The 16,253-nt window shown below is 44.1% G+C and overlaps 1 protein-coding gene and 1 long non-coding RNA gene across 2 annotated transcripts; one reads left to right on the top strand and one right to left on the bottom strand.

The window, feature by feature from the left end:
* The first annotated feature begins 456 nt into the window (after nucleotides 1–456).
* Nucleotides 457–16,108, top strand: slx4 (SLX4 structure-specific endonuclease subunit homolog (S. cerevisiae)). The gene is made up of 14 exons (XM_033624092.2): nucleotides 457–655; nucleotides 970–1,513; nucleotides 2,600–2,807; nucleotides 2,900–3,118; nucleotides 3,335–3,564; nucleotides 4,641–4,936; nucleotides 5,162–5,408; nucleotides 6,735–6,928; nucleotides 7,223–7,369; nucleotides 8,043–8,212; nucleotides 8,478–10,789; nucleotides 13,363–13,462; nucleotides 13,687–14,010; nucleotides 15,461–16,108. Exons 2-14 carry the CDS (start codon nucleotides 1,033–1,035, stop codon nucleotides 15,837–15,839), a joined length of 5,307 nt encoding a protein of 1,768 aa, XP_033479983.2. The 5' UTR covers nucleotides 457–655; nucleotides 970–1,032; the 3' UTR covers nucleotides 15,840–16,108.
* Nucleotides 1,862–4,691, bottom strand: LOC144462300 (uncharacterized). Its single transcript, XR_013490635.1, has 3 exons — nucleotides 4,571–4,691; nucleotides 3,312–3,461; nucleotides 1,862–3,081 (listed from the first exon to the last, which is right to left on the bottom strand). It is a non-coding gene; the product is annotated as an uncharacterized LOC144462300 (long non-coding RNA).
* Nucleotides 16,109–16,253: the final 145 nt, after the last annotated feature.

Genomic DNA, 16,253 nt, shown 5'->3' with positions numbered 1-16,253 from the left:
TAGGTCACAGACATTGACAATAGCCTGAAATTATAATATTTAAGAAAGACATTTAAAAGGTCTGAGTGAAGTTAGTAGAACACAGATGGACCTGCTGGTCTTATGATGATGATCAAAGACGTTGAGGTAATGATGACTTGTCTTTTCTCAGAGAATAAAATGTTTACGACCCCTCAGATCCTAAAGGAATAATTTTTAAAGAATTAAAACTGTAAAACTGGGCTGTAGTAAAAATATAAAATATTTGGGATAAATAAACACTATGTGACAAGTACCTCAGTCACAAACATTTCTCACAGATGCTATACATATGTGGCTGAAGTAGTGTCAGGATGAAGTCACACTGTCCAACCCTCCTTAAGAACTTGAATGATTTTAATGATTCTGCAGGGATTTGCATTCACGTGACCCGAGAGGCGCGCTGTGCATTGGACCGTTCACCGTCACATGGCCGGAAGTTGACAACGAAGCGGTTGAAGCTGTGCTTTTAAAATAAAAACAAACCCCGCTGGCCTTTTGCCTTTTTTTATTAGCCATATAATTCACATATAATGCTGCATATATTTTAAATAAACGACACTCGCCGTCGCGACAGACTGAATGAACTGCGATGAGGGGGAAAGTTAAAACTGAAATGTAAATTCATCGAACCTGGGTGAGGATAAAGTGTTAGCGTGAACAGCTAGCTAGCTAACTGCTTTCTATCTAACGTTAACTGATATTTCCACTGCAAGCATGCGTTTTTAGACATTATTTGTCAGGAAATGTCCCCAAATTTAACAAAATTGTATGTATTTGAGTTTATGTCGCATCCGTTTTCCTTGATTTGTGCAGCAAAGCAGCAATACTGGCTCTTAAATCTTGCTAACGTGTTGTGTTGGAGCAAATTAAACTATCCACCAGTCACAGGGAGCCCTTGTGATCTCTGAACCCAATGTGGACTCCAACTTAAACCATCTCTCTTTGCAGGCTGGTCGTTACAGCTGGGGACATGCTGGCATGGCCTTTTAATGTGAGACGAAGTGCACCATCATGGATGACTCGGATCAGGATTTTGTAGATCTCTGCTCAAAGCTGTTGAGACGAGTCCGTAAGAAACCAGGTGAGTCCAGACAGCCGAGGAAGGCAGAGCGTCAGCCCTCCAGCCAGGCAAGCGATGGAGACAAGAGGAGGAGAAATCACAGAAGAGATGGTGACTCTGGGTCCCAGCCTGTTTGTACTGGTGCACAGGAGCGTGTGCTCTGTGGGGAGACTGGACATGATTCAGGAGATGCTGAGTCGTCATCAGGTGTGCCTTCAGCACCAGCACCAGCAGCACCAGCAGCAGCAGGACCAGCAGCAGCAGGACCCAGAGCTGAGAGACGTTTGTCGGCGAAAGACAAAGTACTCCACAGGATGCAACAGTTCAAGAGAGCCAGTCCGCAGAGGATGGTGCTCAAGGACAAGAGCCAGCCCACAAACCATGAGAACGACAGTGCTCCTCCTCCTCCTCCACCTCTGACTCAAGGACAAGGTGAGATGACATGATGCTCCTGGCACAGATTGTGCAGCACTGTTTCCAAGTGAACAGAGGGAATAGGCCTACAGCTTTTTCAAGACCGTAAAAATATGTAATCATCATCCATGATTGAGATCATACAAACTGTTTCGTCTTGTCACACCTCTTCGTAGGTCATATTTATCCTTGTTTTGTTGGGTTTATATTTATCTGCCTTTAATGCACCTTGATGTCACATGCAGGACACAAAACTGCACTCACAATTGGCATGGTCGTATAAGCTTGTCCCTATTGTGCTAATGTGGCAGCATTTAGATGATCACTGTCAGTGCTTTTAGATGACATTTACTAACAAGCACACCATGAGAAATAACGTTTTTATCCTGAGCTGTGCAGAAGTTGCAGTACAGAGTTGGAGGAGTGCAAATACAAATAGTACAATATACAAGGACTGTAAAACATCGTAGAAAAAACAAATGTGTAACAAATATAAATACGTGTAGCAAATAGACTCTGAGATACTTGAACTCCCTCGCTTCTGAAGATTTCACTTTACTGGTCCATCTACGTCCCAACCCTCACCTACGGTCATGTTCTCTGGGTTGTGACCGAAAGAATAATATCGTGGACACAAGAAGCCGAAATGAGTTTCCTCCATGGGGTGGCTGGGCTCAGCCTTAGAGATAGGGTGAGGAGCTTGGACATCCGGAGGGAGCTCGGAGTAGAGCCGCTGCTCCTTTGCATCGAAATATGAAAACTAGCTAACAGTAAGGTGCAATCCAGTATATACAGTGTATAAAACAACAAAAACAGGTTACCAGTTTGGATGATAAATAAAGTAGGGTTGTTTGTGTTTGTACAGTTTCAAATCTGAGGTAGTTGGTGTGCAGCTTTAGGAGTGCATGGTTAATACAGAATGCTCAGGATTACGCCCATGATGTTTCCTTAATATAACATTAATGCTAAGATACAATTGGATCTATATCAAAACATTAACACATTAAAGCCACAAAACTCTATTGATATACCATCTCCAGTACAAATGTAACTTTAGCACACCCTTACTTGTATCTATATTTGCCACCTCCCCTCTGCACCCAGATACTCCAGAGTCTTTCAGCTCAGGTCTCCACCCGGAGCCCCAGGAAAGCGATGAGGCTCTGGCCCTGCGACTGCAGCAGGAGCTGGACAGGGAGGCAGCAGAGGCCCAGACGGTCGACCTGGAGGACGGAGGCCTTTTCTTCTGTCAGATCTGCCAAAGAGATCTCTCACATATGACACCTGATGGGCGAACGCAGCATCTCAACAGGTTTGGACATTTACATTGTAGCCATTTGACTCATGCTCATATCTGGAGTGAATTACAACAGTAAAATTAACTAGAACGATCCTTCTTTGCAGATGTTTGGATGAGAGTGAAAAGACCGCCCCAGCCCCCCCTCCTCCACCTCCTGGGGTCCCCGACTGTCCCATCTGTGGCAAGAAGTTCAAGTCCCAGAAGAGTCGCTCGGCCCACCTCAAGCGCTGCTCCTCAGAAATGGGCGTCGCTCCGGCTGTGCTGCTGCAAGCTCTGCAGAGACAAACTGAGGAGACCCAGAGTGTCCCCACTGCTAACACAGTGTGAGTACACCTCAGTACCATAATACACCTCTGAGCTTCCTGTCAGGGGCCGATCAGACCAATTAACAGACAAAGAATGTCAAACTTAAGATGATCATGTTTTACTGCTTGCAAACCTTGCCCATAATAGGAATAGCTTGCCTATCAGTTAACGTCAGATATAGTACTTACAGAGTTTAATCAGCCCTCTTACCTTTCGTCTGTTTTTCTCTTCAGCACACAGACTGGTGGCACTAAAAGAAAAGGCCCATCCAAGCCGGGCCTCCCAGCCAAGAAGAAGCCCAGGAAGAAGACTCCACCCCTGGACGAAGAAACCATGGTGGCCATGGCTCTGTCCTCCTCTCTGCTGGAACAACAGCAGCAGAGCGACAGGGAGTCAGAGATGTTACAAACTGCTGCCTTGCACATCTCTTCGACTCCAGCGTTAAAGTGGAGGCCAGACGCAGGTGATGTAACATCACTGTATCAACAAAAAGACGTTTTTTGATGAAGCACTAACAAACAGCAGGGAGTAAAAAAAAGTCAAAATTCTCCGCTTGCAGCTTTTTAAATGCAATTTTCCTCAGGTTTCTCTACTCCTTTATGACAGTAAACTGCATATCTTTGGGTTGTGGACAAAACAAGACAATTGAGGACGTCATCTTTGGCTTTTGCAGCATTTTCTGGCCTGAAACTGATGCTTGTTTCATACCATGGATTCAGAGCTGCTTGATTCTGATTGGCCATGGCGTTTGTATACGTGTAGGTAACTGTGCAGTAGCCACATGAATGCTGTGAGCTTCAGTTGTGTGTTGGCTTTGCTGGTTCTTGTAATGTAGCGCTAGGGGAGCTTGTTCAAAGCCAAAAGTGGTGCAACAAAAAGTTTCCAGTAAGCAGTGAGTGTGATAGCTGGTAGGTGCCTGTGGTATAAACTAAAACTGCTAAGACTGAGAGATTTGTTTCTGTGGTTAGTTCAGTAGCTCATAAGTAAGCCACAGGGGTAAATGCATTTAGATAAGAGAGGTTATAGGAAGTAACAGCCCTCTTAACTTGGAGATCCAAGTTCAGGCGTCTTTGTAAGCAAACACCCGCTCCACTGAAGTGTCGCTGAGGAAGAAGCAGTACTAGCTCCAGAAGCTGATGGCTGAATGAATGGATGTCAAATGTGTTGTGAAACTCTCCAGTAGCCTTTTTACAGTTACAAGTCTGTCGTATTTAATTTGAGAAACTCTTTAAATCCCTAGAGGCAGTTTTCATGTTTTCTTTTTGGTCCCGCAACAAATATTTTAGTCTGTGTGTATTGTGTGTCTGTGTTTGTTACCTTTGGCAAGGCCTGAAGCAGTGTACACACCACAACACAAATGCAAAGCACAAACTGTTCAAATAATTGGCTTCAGATCACAATGGTTTTATTTTCAGGACTACCAAAATTCACTTAGTTGATAAATTATTTAAAGATTATGTCGTAAATACTTGAGCTCTGTGCAAGTCTTTAGATGCCTCACCTGACCCCCTTCTCTGTCCTCTGCTCCTCTTGGTGCAGGTAAGGGGCGTGGGAAGAGGAAAAAGGGCGCCGTCCCCCGTCCTCCTCCTCTCCTCCTCGTCCAGGACGCCGAGGTGGCACTGGCGAGGCTGCAGGAACGAGTTTCTGCTCTCCTCCTACGCAGCCGGGCCCCGTCTCCACCCACCCCGACCCGCTGCCCCAGCAGTCTGCCAGGCTGGAGCGGTGCTGCCCCCCTGTGGCAGAAGAGCGCACTGCTGGACGGAGCCAACACCTGTCTGTCTGATTTCTACACCCCAGAGCTCAGAGAGTTCATCACGCCTTGGGAGGCAGCGGCGGTGAGGAGACAGAAGACATGTTTATGTACTTTGTTGTTTGTTCTGTGTTGTTTGAAGCTATCAGTCACCTTTTGAGATGGAGAACCACACACTGTCTGGTAGTTCTGTCCTGTGGGTGGCTTAACACAAGTGCTGAAACTTTGAAAGAGAGATGCTGTGTTTTCTGTTATTAATCAATAACTACTGCCAGTGGATCAAATTAATCATAGTGCTGTCCACCTGTAGACTGATGCAACCACCTCCAGCACCGTCAACAAGCCTGAGTCTTCCTTCCGACCTGTGAGTGAAGGAACTCCTGTCACAGGGACCAGGGCCTCCACCCTGCCATCCTCCTCCCAGACAGCCTCCTCTTCCCAGACGGCTCTCTCCACACCGGGGACAGGCCGGGCACTCCTGATGGACCTGATGGAGCTGGTCGAAGACGGCGCGACCCTCACCCAGTATGGTCACACTGCTCCAGGCCCTGACACAGGTAACGCACTCACACACATGGCTGTAATCCATGGTTTATGGCGGCTGGGAGAAGATTTCCCTTCAGGGCTTTCAGCCAGATAATCCTGAAGTTTTGGGGAAAAGATGATGGTTTGGGCTCAAATGAAAAGATTTCTCCAGAAAGGGCTCTCCACCAAAAAAAAAAAAAGCCCTGAAGGCTAACGTATTCCATGTTCTGTTTTATGAGTGTTAGTGGAGTCAGTTTAAAGTAAACTTAACTGCACTTAACCAGTTAGAATTATTTACAGTTATGTTTGTTGGTGGTAACTTTTTATCTTTTATGGCCAAAAACAAAACAGAAAGGGGTGGCAGCTTCTTCTGTAACCGATTGTGTTAAATAGGCTCACAATATTGTGTTATATCGATCATAGACCCCTGAGTGGAAGTGAATCAAAATCGTATTGTGGCAGATTTATGATATCAGCAAATGTCCTATTATTGTCCAGAGAATCGATATAATATCATATTGTGACAAAATCAGTGATTTATACCTCTAGTTCTAATGTTAAAGTGACAAAATTGTAACTTTAAAACTTTCTTTATAGTTTTCCTGCAAATGTAGTTTCATTTTATCTTAAAATATTTGTCCTTCAGTTGTGTTTATTATCCTTTAGCTATGCATTAAGTGCATAAATATTTGCTTGTGCATAAATGTTAAGTTCATAAATGTTTGCTTTGCGTTTGTTTTCATACCATAGCGTCCCACGACCACAGTCACTTATCTTTCAAATAATTATGTGCAAAGTAGCCAGGAAAATATGTTGCTTAAAAGTCATGTATCTTTTTGTATATATATAGTATGTAAGAAAATCACTTTTAACTGCTCTAATCTGGTTTAGAAATCTGTGTTGCTTTTGTAGTTTTACACTGTCATGGAGTTAGGTGATACAGAGAAGAACAATATTAATACATTTTTGACCAAATGCTTTGATACCAATATTTCAAGGGTATTGTAGGGTTGACGATTGCTTTTACAAAATATTTACACAATGAGATTTTTGATAAATAATCATCAGCATTATGGATTTAATGAGTAGAAAAGCAAGAACAGTCTGGTAAATTCAGAAAATTACATCACTTTATTATAATTCAGCCTTTAAACCAGGAATAAAAGCACTTCTAATATTGATATTAAAAAAAACCCTAAGATAATATCTAGTCTCATTATCACAATATTGATATAACATCAATACATTGCACAGCCATGCTCTGTTGTAACCCATGGGAGTAACTCGCCAACTCAAATTGTTACATAGTGACTTAATTGGTCATCAGTTCAGATTCCTGATTGTCTTTGTTCTTACAGACAAAAGTGTCAGTCAGAACGCAAATCTCCGTCTGAGCGGCTTCGTCCTGGAGGAGTCGGAGGAGCAGGCTGACTTCTGTGTGAGTGGCTTCCTACCAGATACAACACACACACATTCAGACGCTGCCTGCAGCCGAGAGAGGAGGACAACTGTTCAGGCAGGGGCGGATAAAGACGGAAGCGGCCACCAATCAGTAAGACCTTATTCTGACATTTTCAACCTGCATCCTGAATTCTGATCTTTTTCATACTTTGTCTCTGACTTCATCTCATCTGCTGCATTTCTGTGTAGTATCTCTTGTCTCTTTGGATGCATGTCTCTGCATCACAGTCCTGTAAGTCCTTTATGTTTTCTGACAGAGATTTTCCAAACTGAGATGATACATGCCACATGGCACGTCTTGTCTGTTGTGCACTCTTTGTGCATTTACATATTAAATCTGCAGTTCACTGACCCCAAGTGTTTCCTGCTGGTGTTTCCTCTGTAGGTGGCGCTGTCCAGACTTGCATCAGACCTGAGCAGCATGGTGAACAACCCTCAGCTCAGTGACCTGCAGCTCCAGGTGGACAGCGGAGAGGTCTACTTTGCTCATTCCTTCATGGTGTACACTCGATGCCCCCTGCTGGCAGAAATGGTAACAGTTTATCAGTGTGTGTGTTGCTGCAAGGCACAACCCTGCAAATATATGAACCAAGGCTGCAGACGAATAGTTAAAAAAAACCAAACATTATGTGTCTTTTCCTCGCCACTTTTCCTTAACCTCTATGGAAAACATCATGAGGTCAAGAAAAGATGTGAAGGAGAGTGCATAAGGTCTTAGGAAAAGAGAATCCGACTGTACTTACACAAGGCTACATAATTATGGACGGCAGATGTCAATGACGTGGGTCACTTTAAAGTGTTGCTGCCACATGGAACTGTGGGACGGCATTATCTTCTGTACTTTCATAAAGGATGGTCCAGTGCACTCCATGCTAAAGGAGAAAAGAAAGGAAGCACTGAAGCTCCTCTGCTTAGCATTTAGAAAATTTGACCAGCTCTCATCATGGCTGCGACATAGATACTTCTGGGTCATTTCACTCAGTGAGGAACCTTCCTAAGCAAAAAAACACTATCTGACTGTGGCCCAGGACTGTGTTTAATATGTATAAGTCCATTTTCATGGACAGTACAGTAGTATAAGTGAAAGAGGACGCACTAACAGGATACAAAGACTTAAGTCTGTCACATAAACATTTAGTTTGTTAAATTAAATACATTTTAACATTCCATCATCGTTTCTCCTTCATCCTCTGCTCCTTTCACAGGTTCATGAAAGTGGTTTTGGGGTGCGGGAGGAAGGCATGCCTGCGGCCCAGAGGGTGTTGATGAATGACGTCCCGGGACAGGCGGTGTTTGCTTTGCTGCGGTATCTCTACACAGCTCGCTGCGCCATCCCAGCATCACTTCGTCCTCACGTGCTGGAACTGGCATCCAGGTTTTTATGCATCTATACCATTTTTGTCTTTGGAATCAAAAGTTTTGGTCCACCTCTGGACAAGCTTATCTGTTGACCCTCAGGTTTTTGATCGGGTGTGTTGTATTTCATGCTGAGCAGGGTAAAGCGTAAAGCATCAGCTCGGATTTTACTGAATAGTTCATAACAGGTCAAGTTCAAGAGCATGTATATGAAAATTATTTAAACATTCCTATGGTTGACTCCAGCGTTGTGACTCCTCTCTTCTCTTGTTGTGTTTGTTAAGGTTTGACTTGCAGGAGCTACAGCAGCTTTGTGAGCTCCACCAAGAGGATGCAGCGCCTCCAGGGGACGAGGAGGACTACATAAACCAGGAGGAGAATGTCAACAACCAAACAGACCAGGCCCTCATGGTGCTGCTACGCTCCATGTGGGGCGAGGAAGATGAAGACGACGAGGGCACGGACACAGACGGAGGAAGGGACAAAGAGAGAGACTTGGAAGGAGATCATCATGGCGACGACCTCGCATCAGGCGACGGGGAGATCAGTGAGGAGAAAGTGAATGAGGATGAGCTGGAGGAGATTTATGAGTTTGCTGCCACACAGAGAAAGAGGGAGGAGGAGAAGGACAGCATGGAAGAGGAGGAAGAGGAGAGGGTAGATGAGGAAGAAGATGGAGAAGAAGTGTTCACAAAACTGACGGAACCCAGACAAAGCTCAGCAGGCTTCAGCATAAAGAAAAAATCTCAACTTGAGCCAGACCCCAGCCTGGACCGCAGCTACAGCCGCCTCTTCTCAGAATCCTGGGGGGTCTACGAGGAAGAAGAGCCTTCCTCTTCACCTTCTACTTCCCACTCTGCTAAGGCACACACTTCTCAATCCCAACAACACCAGTCTCCTCATAAACCCTTATCTGAACTGTCCGGCAGAACTTTGCTTCAGTCTTCAGCAAGCGTAGCTGGCGACCTTTCCCCCAGCCCTCCACCCAGTGCATCCAACCTGCCTATTCCAGGCCAGTCCCCTGGTGAAGCGGGTGACTGGGGTGGTGGTGGAGACAAGGGAACAGATGCTTTGAAGCGGGAAAGCCAAGGTCCTTGTAGTATCTGTGTCCCTTTTTCTCCTGATTCGTCTCAGGAGAAGAAGGAACCTGAACTCATCGTTTTATCTGACTCAAGTGAGGAGATGGAGGTAGTTCTTAGTTCCCGCAGTCCTTCACCAAATTCCCCTTGCGTCGTCCAGAACTTGCAGAGCTACACCCAGATCAAACCTCAGCCAGTCCTGAAACCTAATGAACTTACCCACAAGGATAAACAGTCTAGTAGTTTAGAGATTAGTCCTCATGATTCAGCTGCAGCACCGGGTCAAAGTCGTCTAGATGACCAGGATCTTTTAGACTGTTCTCCAGAAGTGTCCTGGCTGATCCCGTCCACACCGGTCCAGCCCATAAGAAGCTCCACAACCAGCTCCACTCAGACCAAAAGCAGCATGTGCAGGACGCAGCTGTTCCCTCGAGCCGACACTTCCTCACACTCATCTTCTGCTTTCTCCTCTCCTGCTTTACCTCTCAACAACAGACTGCAGACGTCCAACAGTTCAACCAGAGCTTCTGCCTACGTTGCCCCAACACAGGGAAGTGTTCCCAAATTAAAACTGGACGAGACCAGTAGCGCCAGCTTGGATCTCAACCTTCCTTCTAAACGAACCACTAGTTGTGATGTGAGTAAAGATAGAGGAGTACTTGCAGCACCCCTGTGCCAACCTAAGCCCTCAACCATGACTTCCTTACAGGATACACCCCTCCATGCCCAGCTGCAGCCTTACAGCAGCACTCCCCTCCACACAGAGCTCCATAAGGCCCCCGTTCCTTTTGCCACCTCCCCTCTCCATAGCAACCTCAATAAGCAGAGATCAACAAGTCAAGGAAAGCCATCTGAAAGCCCGGAGAAGAGGCACAGCGGGTCCTCTAGTCAAAGCCGACGCTCTGTTGAGTCCAGCAGTCACAACAACACAGATGAGCTCAAGAGCAAGGGGATTAAAGATGAGGAAGGAGAAGCAGAGACAGAGTGTGAAAATAAAGGAGAGAAGGAAGAAGCAGAAACTGGATTGGCAGAAACTGCTGAATCCAGTTTACAGCAGAGCTTCATGGACGAGCCCCCCATAGCTTTCAACGACTCGTGGGGTTTCGACGCCTGTGCAGACGTAGATGCGAACCCAGGCTGCTTCAGTCTGAGGCTGGAGGACAGCGGAGCTTCCAGCCAGCAAGGAGAGCGCAGCCTGGGACAACGAGAAACAGCCAGGTCACCCTCTTCTGTCGCCTGTCGACCTTCACCATCCAAACACAGTGTCCATTTACTAAACAGCCACAGCAGTGTGACTGCATCCAAAGCTCACAGCACACAGCCGTCCAGCAGTGAACAGGCTCATTCAGACCTTTCCTTTACTCCTTCACCACCTAACCCCACCACCCGGACCCCACCACCGATCAGCAACAGCCTCCTGGAATCCAAAGTGTGGGACAGCTGGGAGGAGGAAGAAGAGGAGGAGGCTCTTCCTCTATCTCAGAGGGCGAATCCTTCAGTTCAGCTCAAAACACCAGGTAAGTCATGACTGCTGTACTTTCTGTAAGTCACTGGAATTCAGTATCTGAGGTTTTGAAAAAAACATTCTGCCAACAGTGATATTATTTTTTGAGCAGACAGATACGCTGATTAATGTCAACATGCCTTCACAAGAGGCTGGTTATGATTTCCATATCTTAAAGCATTAAAGAGTAAAACTGTAGCTGTTTGATAGAATCACGTTTCCTCAATTAATATGCACATTTCTGCTGAAAGGTGTTTGGATCATCTGCTCTACAAAGCAGTCTGTGGTCTAAGTATGAAGTTGGTATTTCACTTCATGAGTTATTGTATTCCCAAGACTCTCATACATGTACACAAACAGTTAGAAACAAACTGGTAGGGCTGCAACTAACGATTATTTTCATTGTCGACTAATCTGTCAATTATTTCTTCGATTAGTCGACTAATCATTTTATTGAAAAATGTATTAAAATGTTGAAAAATGTCGGTCTGTCTCTCCCAAACCCCAAAATCATGTCATCTTGTTTCGTACTCACGCCAAAGGGTTTTAGTTCACCGTCATGGGAGAGTGTGTAAAGCTGCCAATATTTGAACGTAAGAAGCTGCAGTAAGAGTCTTTTGGGGTACTTTTATAGTCAACTAATCATCGATTAGTCATCAATTAGTCGACTAATCGTTGCAGCCCTACAAACTGGTAATATTGGTGGAGATTCTCATTCATCCAAGTCATGGCAATCTTAAGTGTTATATCGTAGGCACCTGGACTTGCTTGACTTTGTTAAAGACGTTTCACCTCTCATCCAAGAGGCTTCTTCAGTTCTAACAGACTGGTGCAGACACAGAGTTTAAAGCCAGTGACTCCGACTGCTAAAATAATATAACAGCCAAATGTAGATATTAATTGTTTGAGGCCTTCTCAAGTTGCTGACACAGATTTATTGATTGTTTCTATGCCCATTTTTAAAAAAAAATAAAATAAACAATGAATCCATTAGTTGATTAGTCAGAATTAATTGACAACAATTCTGATAATTGATTAAATTTAGGCCTGCAACAGACCATTGTTTTATCAGTGCCTATCACAGTTTTCTAAATTCCACATCTTTACACATCTTGTTTTGTCTAATCAACATTCTAATAACTCCAAAATATTCAATTTACTGTCACAGAAGGTGTTTTGGTTGGAAAAAAATGACTCAATAAGCAGTTAAAATAGCTGCTAATTTAAATTTCTCTCAAACATATCAATGAACCCACATTTTGTATCAGCTCTAATTAAATGCTTAGAGTTCCAGTGTGTTGGGTTTAGGGGCATGTGTTGGGATAAATGGTATTTAATATTAATATATGCCATTATAATATAATAAGTGTGTTTTCTTTAGTTTAAAATCAACTGAAACTAAGATTGTGTGTTTGTTACCTTTGAATAAGCCATTTATATCTAGATACACAGTGGGTCGTCCTACAAAGAAGTCTGACATGCTTTCTCTTTTAGCCCTAAACAAAAAAAAGCCAAACCCTGTCTCTAGATAGGTCCAGTCCCGTTTTTTGGACTTCATGTACCTCAATTCTCCTACACACTTGGAAAACAGGAGGTGTTTCAGTTCTGCAACCTCACTGCTAGATGTCACTAAATCCTGCACACGAGACCTTTAAGCCCACTGTCACCAAGAACACTGCTCATCCTCTGGCTCCAGATTCTCCAATAAGGATCTGCTCTTTTATGTCACTGTAACTACTTTTTGGGGTTTTGAAATGTTGGATGGACAAAACAAGACATTAAAAAAAATGTTTGACTCACTCAAAACTATGGAACATAAAGACCTAACAATATGATTCATGAACAACATGACTCAGTGATTCATGGACAGTGATTCATGTATGCTCTGATGAAGGTCTGATAGACTGAAAGCTCAAAGCGAAACACTGCATAGATTTAACTTAGCAGAAGGTTTTTTCCACCAGCTGGACTTAGTGATGTTTCAGCACCTTGCTAAGACTAAGCTTGGTGGAGCGGTTGTTGTCCTGCATCATGGACTAAACAATAAATTAATGGATAAATGAATCAATAATGAAATCAGTCCTTAGTTTCAGCCCTCCTTTTTTGTTGGGTGCAGCACTTTTTTCATTCCATGGATAACTGGCCAAACGTAGATAACATTGTGGGACATCTCAGTGTTTGTTGCTCATTAAGAGATCTTTCAGCTTTCTAATATTGTCAGCGGCAGATTTTAGGTTTTGGTGTCAGTCCCAGAATAACACTGCAGCTCCAGAACCCAGTGATTTCAGTAAGCTGCTGCATCCATAGCCACACTTTTGTTCGGTCACACAATCTGGCTAAATAGTTATAGTATAATTACAATTTGTCCATATGCCCACCTTTCTGTAAAAACAACTAATCCATGTGTGCCTTTGGTTTTGCTCGAAATACCGTAAACTGTAGTTAATTACTGAAGGAAAACAGGTTCATCAACTTAAACCAGCATTACGCACTGAACACAGTGTAAATGATACCTCACAGTGTTAATTCAGGTGCATAAATTAGACTGTAGTCTTAAATAATGTCTTCCTGTTTGTGTCTCCACAGTGACATCACACAATAAAAGACGTCACACCCTGGTGCCCATCACCCCACTGCCCCACTACTCTGACATGGACACACCGGAGCTCAAGAACAAGCTCAACAGGTCAGCAGGTTCACTCTCATCCCAGCCCTGACGTTACAGAAAGGGTGACGAAGGGCCACTGTGTTTTTGTCTAATAAAGGCAATTAACTGAGGAGCCTATCCATTTACCTCCCGCGGTGTCTCTGTCAACTTAGTCTGTCTGGCTCTGCACTCTGTCTCAGGCTGCTTTCCTCTCGTCCATCTGTTAGTTCGTCTGTTCTCACTTACTTTCCTTTCCCGTGCAGGTTTGGTGTTCGGCCTTTACCGAAGCGCCAGATGATCCTCAAACTGAAGGAGATCCACCAGTACACCCACCAGCTGGTCAGCTCTGACTCTGAGGATGAGGCGCCGTCAGCGGGCCGCACAGTTCGGACGAAGCAGCCGCCCACTGGTTCAGAGGCTCCTGACAACAGGCCGGTCTCCTGCACCCAGAGAGTGAAGTTTAAAGAGCCGAGAGCCCCCGCTGCCATCTCCCCTCTGAAAGCCAACAGAGAGGAGGAAGCAGAGCTGCTGTCTGCCTCTCAGGGCTCCAACACCTCCTCAACTGCTGCCAGTGAAGAATCTGAAAGGTACTGTGTGCGTTTAAGTGCGTGGATCATCTCGTAACTGCACGCTTAAGGCATCGAACATTCTGTTTTTGTTGCCAGGCATATTTTCGGAGAGCTCAGTTAATATTTTGTACACTCATGTTCAAATGATGGCATCAGTAGAAGTCCTGTCACACAGCACACACCTGCACAGGTTGTACCAATGTGGTGTCCTTTAAATACATTGACATACAAAATATAGAAAAATATGTAACAGAGTTGAGTGAGCTTTGAGAAAAACTGTCAAACTTTTTCTGGTATCACCGTCTTAAATTTAAGTTTTTTCTCCTTTGCTTTGTTGCATATAATTGTAAATTCAGTATCTTTGGGTTTTTGGACTTTGGTCAACCAAAACAAGTCATGTGTATTAGAGTGGCACCAAAGACACAGTGGCACCAAGAGGACAATTTACAAACTACCGTTATCAGCAGAACTTGGCTCACTAGTGGCCAATGGCTAGGCAGCCTCCACCAGTCACACAGGGACGTGATCCAACCGGAACAGTGGGTACAGCTCCAGAGACAGCAGGTCCCTTCTGGCCTCTGTCTGAATGTACTGTTCATTTTAAGGCACATTAACATGAAGTTTCTGGCTGAACCCCAGCAGTGGGGGCAGCGCTATAACCCTGAAAATGTGATTAAGTGAATGCCACCACTTTATATTTCAAATTAAAAGCCCTCGTTTCCACAGTCCAGCAGCTATCTGCTTTCTCCTGCTACAAACTACCATTATTATGTTGACCTTTGAAAATCAGTCAAACTCTTACATGTCTATATATGTGACATTAGGCTCATTAGGTTTTGGTTTTTTTTACATTTGACTGACAAAATGATATTTAAGAAAACAATCTCTTCTGAGAGTAATTGTTAGATTCAGCTCTAGTTGGCAGCATTCATTCACGTTTATGAAATATACTGTCTTTGGAATCAAGTTTCAACTTGAGCAGTTAGTGTTTCCAGTTGACACAACATTTTTGGAGGCATACTTATAAGATTTAAAGGAGCAGTGTGAAAGATTTAAGGGAATTTAGTGGCGCCTAAAACTGTGAATGGCCCCATCTAGAGCCAGTGTGTAGTTCTAGACCCACTCCCTTTGTAGATATAAACCACTCATTCTAAGGTAACAAAACACAACTATTCTTATTTTCAGATGATTATACACTAATGAAAACACACTTGTGTTATATTCCATTTTTGCAAACATATCCCCCCGTTGTATAGGTGTCTGTACAATGACAATAAAGGCTATCTTGAATCTTAAACCCTTCACACTGGAGTGTTATTAAGAGAAGCCTAACACTCCTTCCAGCTTCTTTTTAAATTCAGGTTGTAAGACAGTGTATAATTGTCACATAAATATGGTACTTATAGCTTTGAATAAAAATATCATAAATTCGTTATGTGTGTCTAACCACTTTCCTGTCTCTCAGCAGGTCCAACCCAGAGCTGTGCCTCTCCTCCGACTCAGACAGTGACAGTGGTATTTCTGCCTCCCAGTCAGCAAACCGCCTTCAGGATCGCCTCCAGGCTGTGCGCTCTTTCATCCTGTCTGACTCCACACTGTACAGTCAGATCCTCCAGTACCAACCTCTGGTCTTGTCCCAGCTCCAGGAGCAACTCAAAGCAGCAGGGATCCGCCTGGGTGCCGCCAAGCTGGCGGACTACCTGGACTCCCAGTGCATCACCTTCACCACAGCCAAGCCGGGCCACTCCGCACCCAGCCGCAGGCGGGGCAGGAAGACAGGCAAGGGGGCAAAGGTCGCGGGTGGAAGCACAGCAGGCAGGAAAAAGGCTATTACAGCTATGATTTAAAACTTTTTGAATGCAAGGAAGGTTTGAGTAGAAACTGAGAGGTGGCAGGTTTTATTGAAGTGCTTTTGTGTGACAATAACTTGAAGCAGAAGAAGCCATGAGAACAGCTGTTCTTGGACAACTGGTACCAGAAGGACTTTTACCAGTTTGTTTAAAACTGTGTAAAAATACAAATATTTCCTCAGGAAAAGTTTTATAATTTAAGTTTGTTTGAAATGTTGCATTATGAACCCAGTGTGAAAATGTGAAAATTAAAAAATGGTAAATGTTTCTATGGTTCACTGTCGCAAATGGTTCCTTAGCTTTGATTCACTCTCGTCTCGCTATGTAAATTTCACACAATTTATGTATGTGATGGTATAAAAATAATCTTACAACCCAGCCAGGTACTATCAATATTATAAATGTGCCTCA

This window comes from Epinephelus lanceolatus, chromosome 3 (genome assembly GCF_041903045.1).
Source record: "Epinephelus lanceolatus isolate andai-2023 chromosome 3, ASM4190304v1, whole genome shotgun sequence".
Taxonomy (NCBI): domain Eukaryota; kingdom Metazoa; phylum Chordata; class Actinopteri; order Perciformes; family Serranidae; genus Epinephelus; species Epinephelus lanceolatus.
The sequence above is the reverse complement of the archived record's forward strand: the minus strand, read 5'-3'. Positions and strand labels throughout refer to the sequence as shown.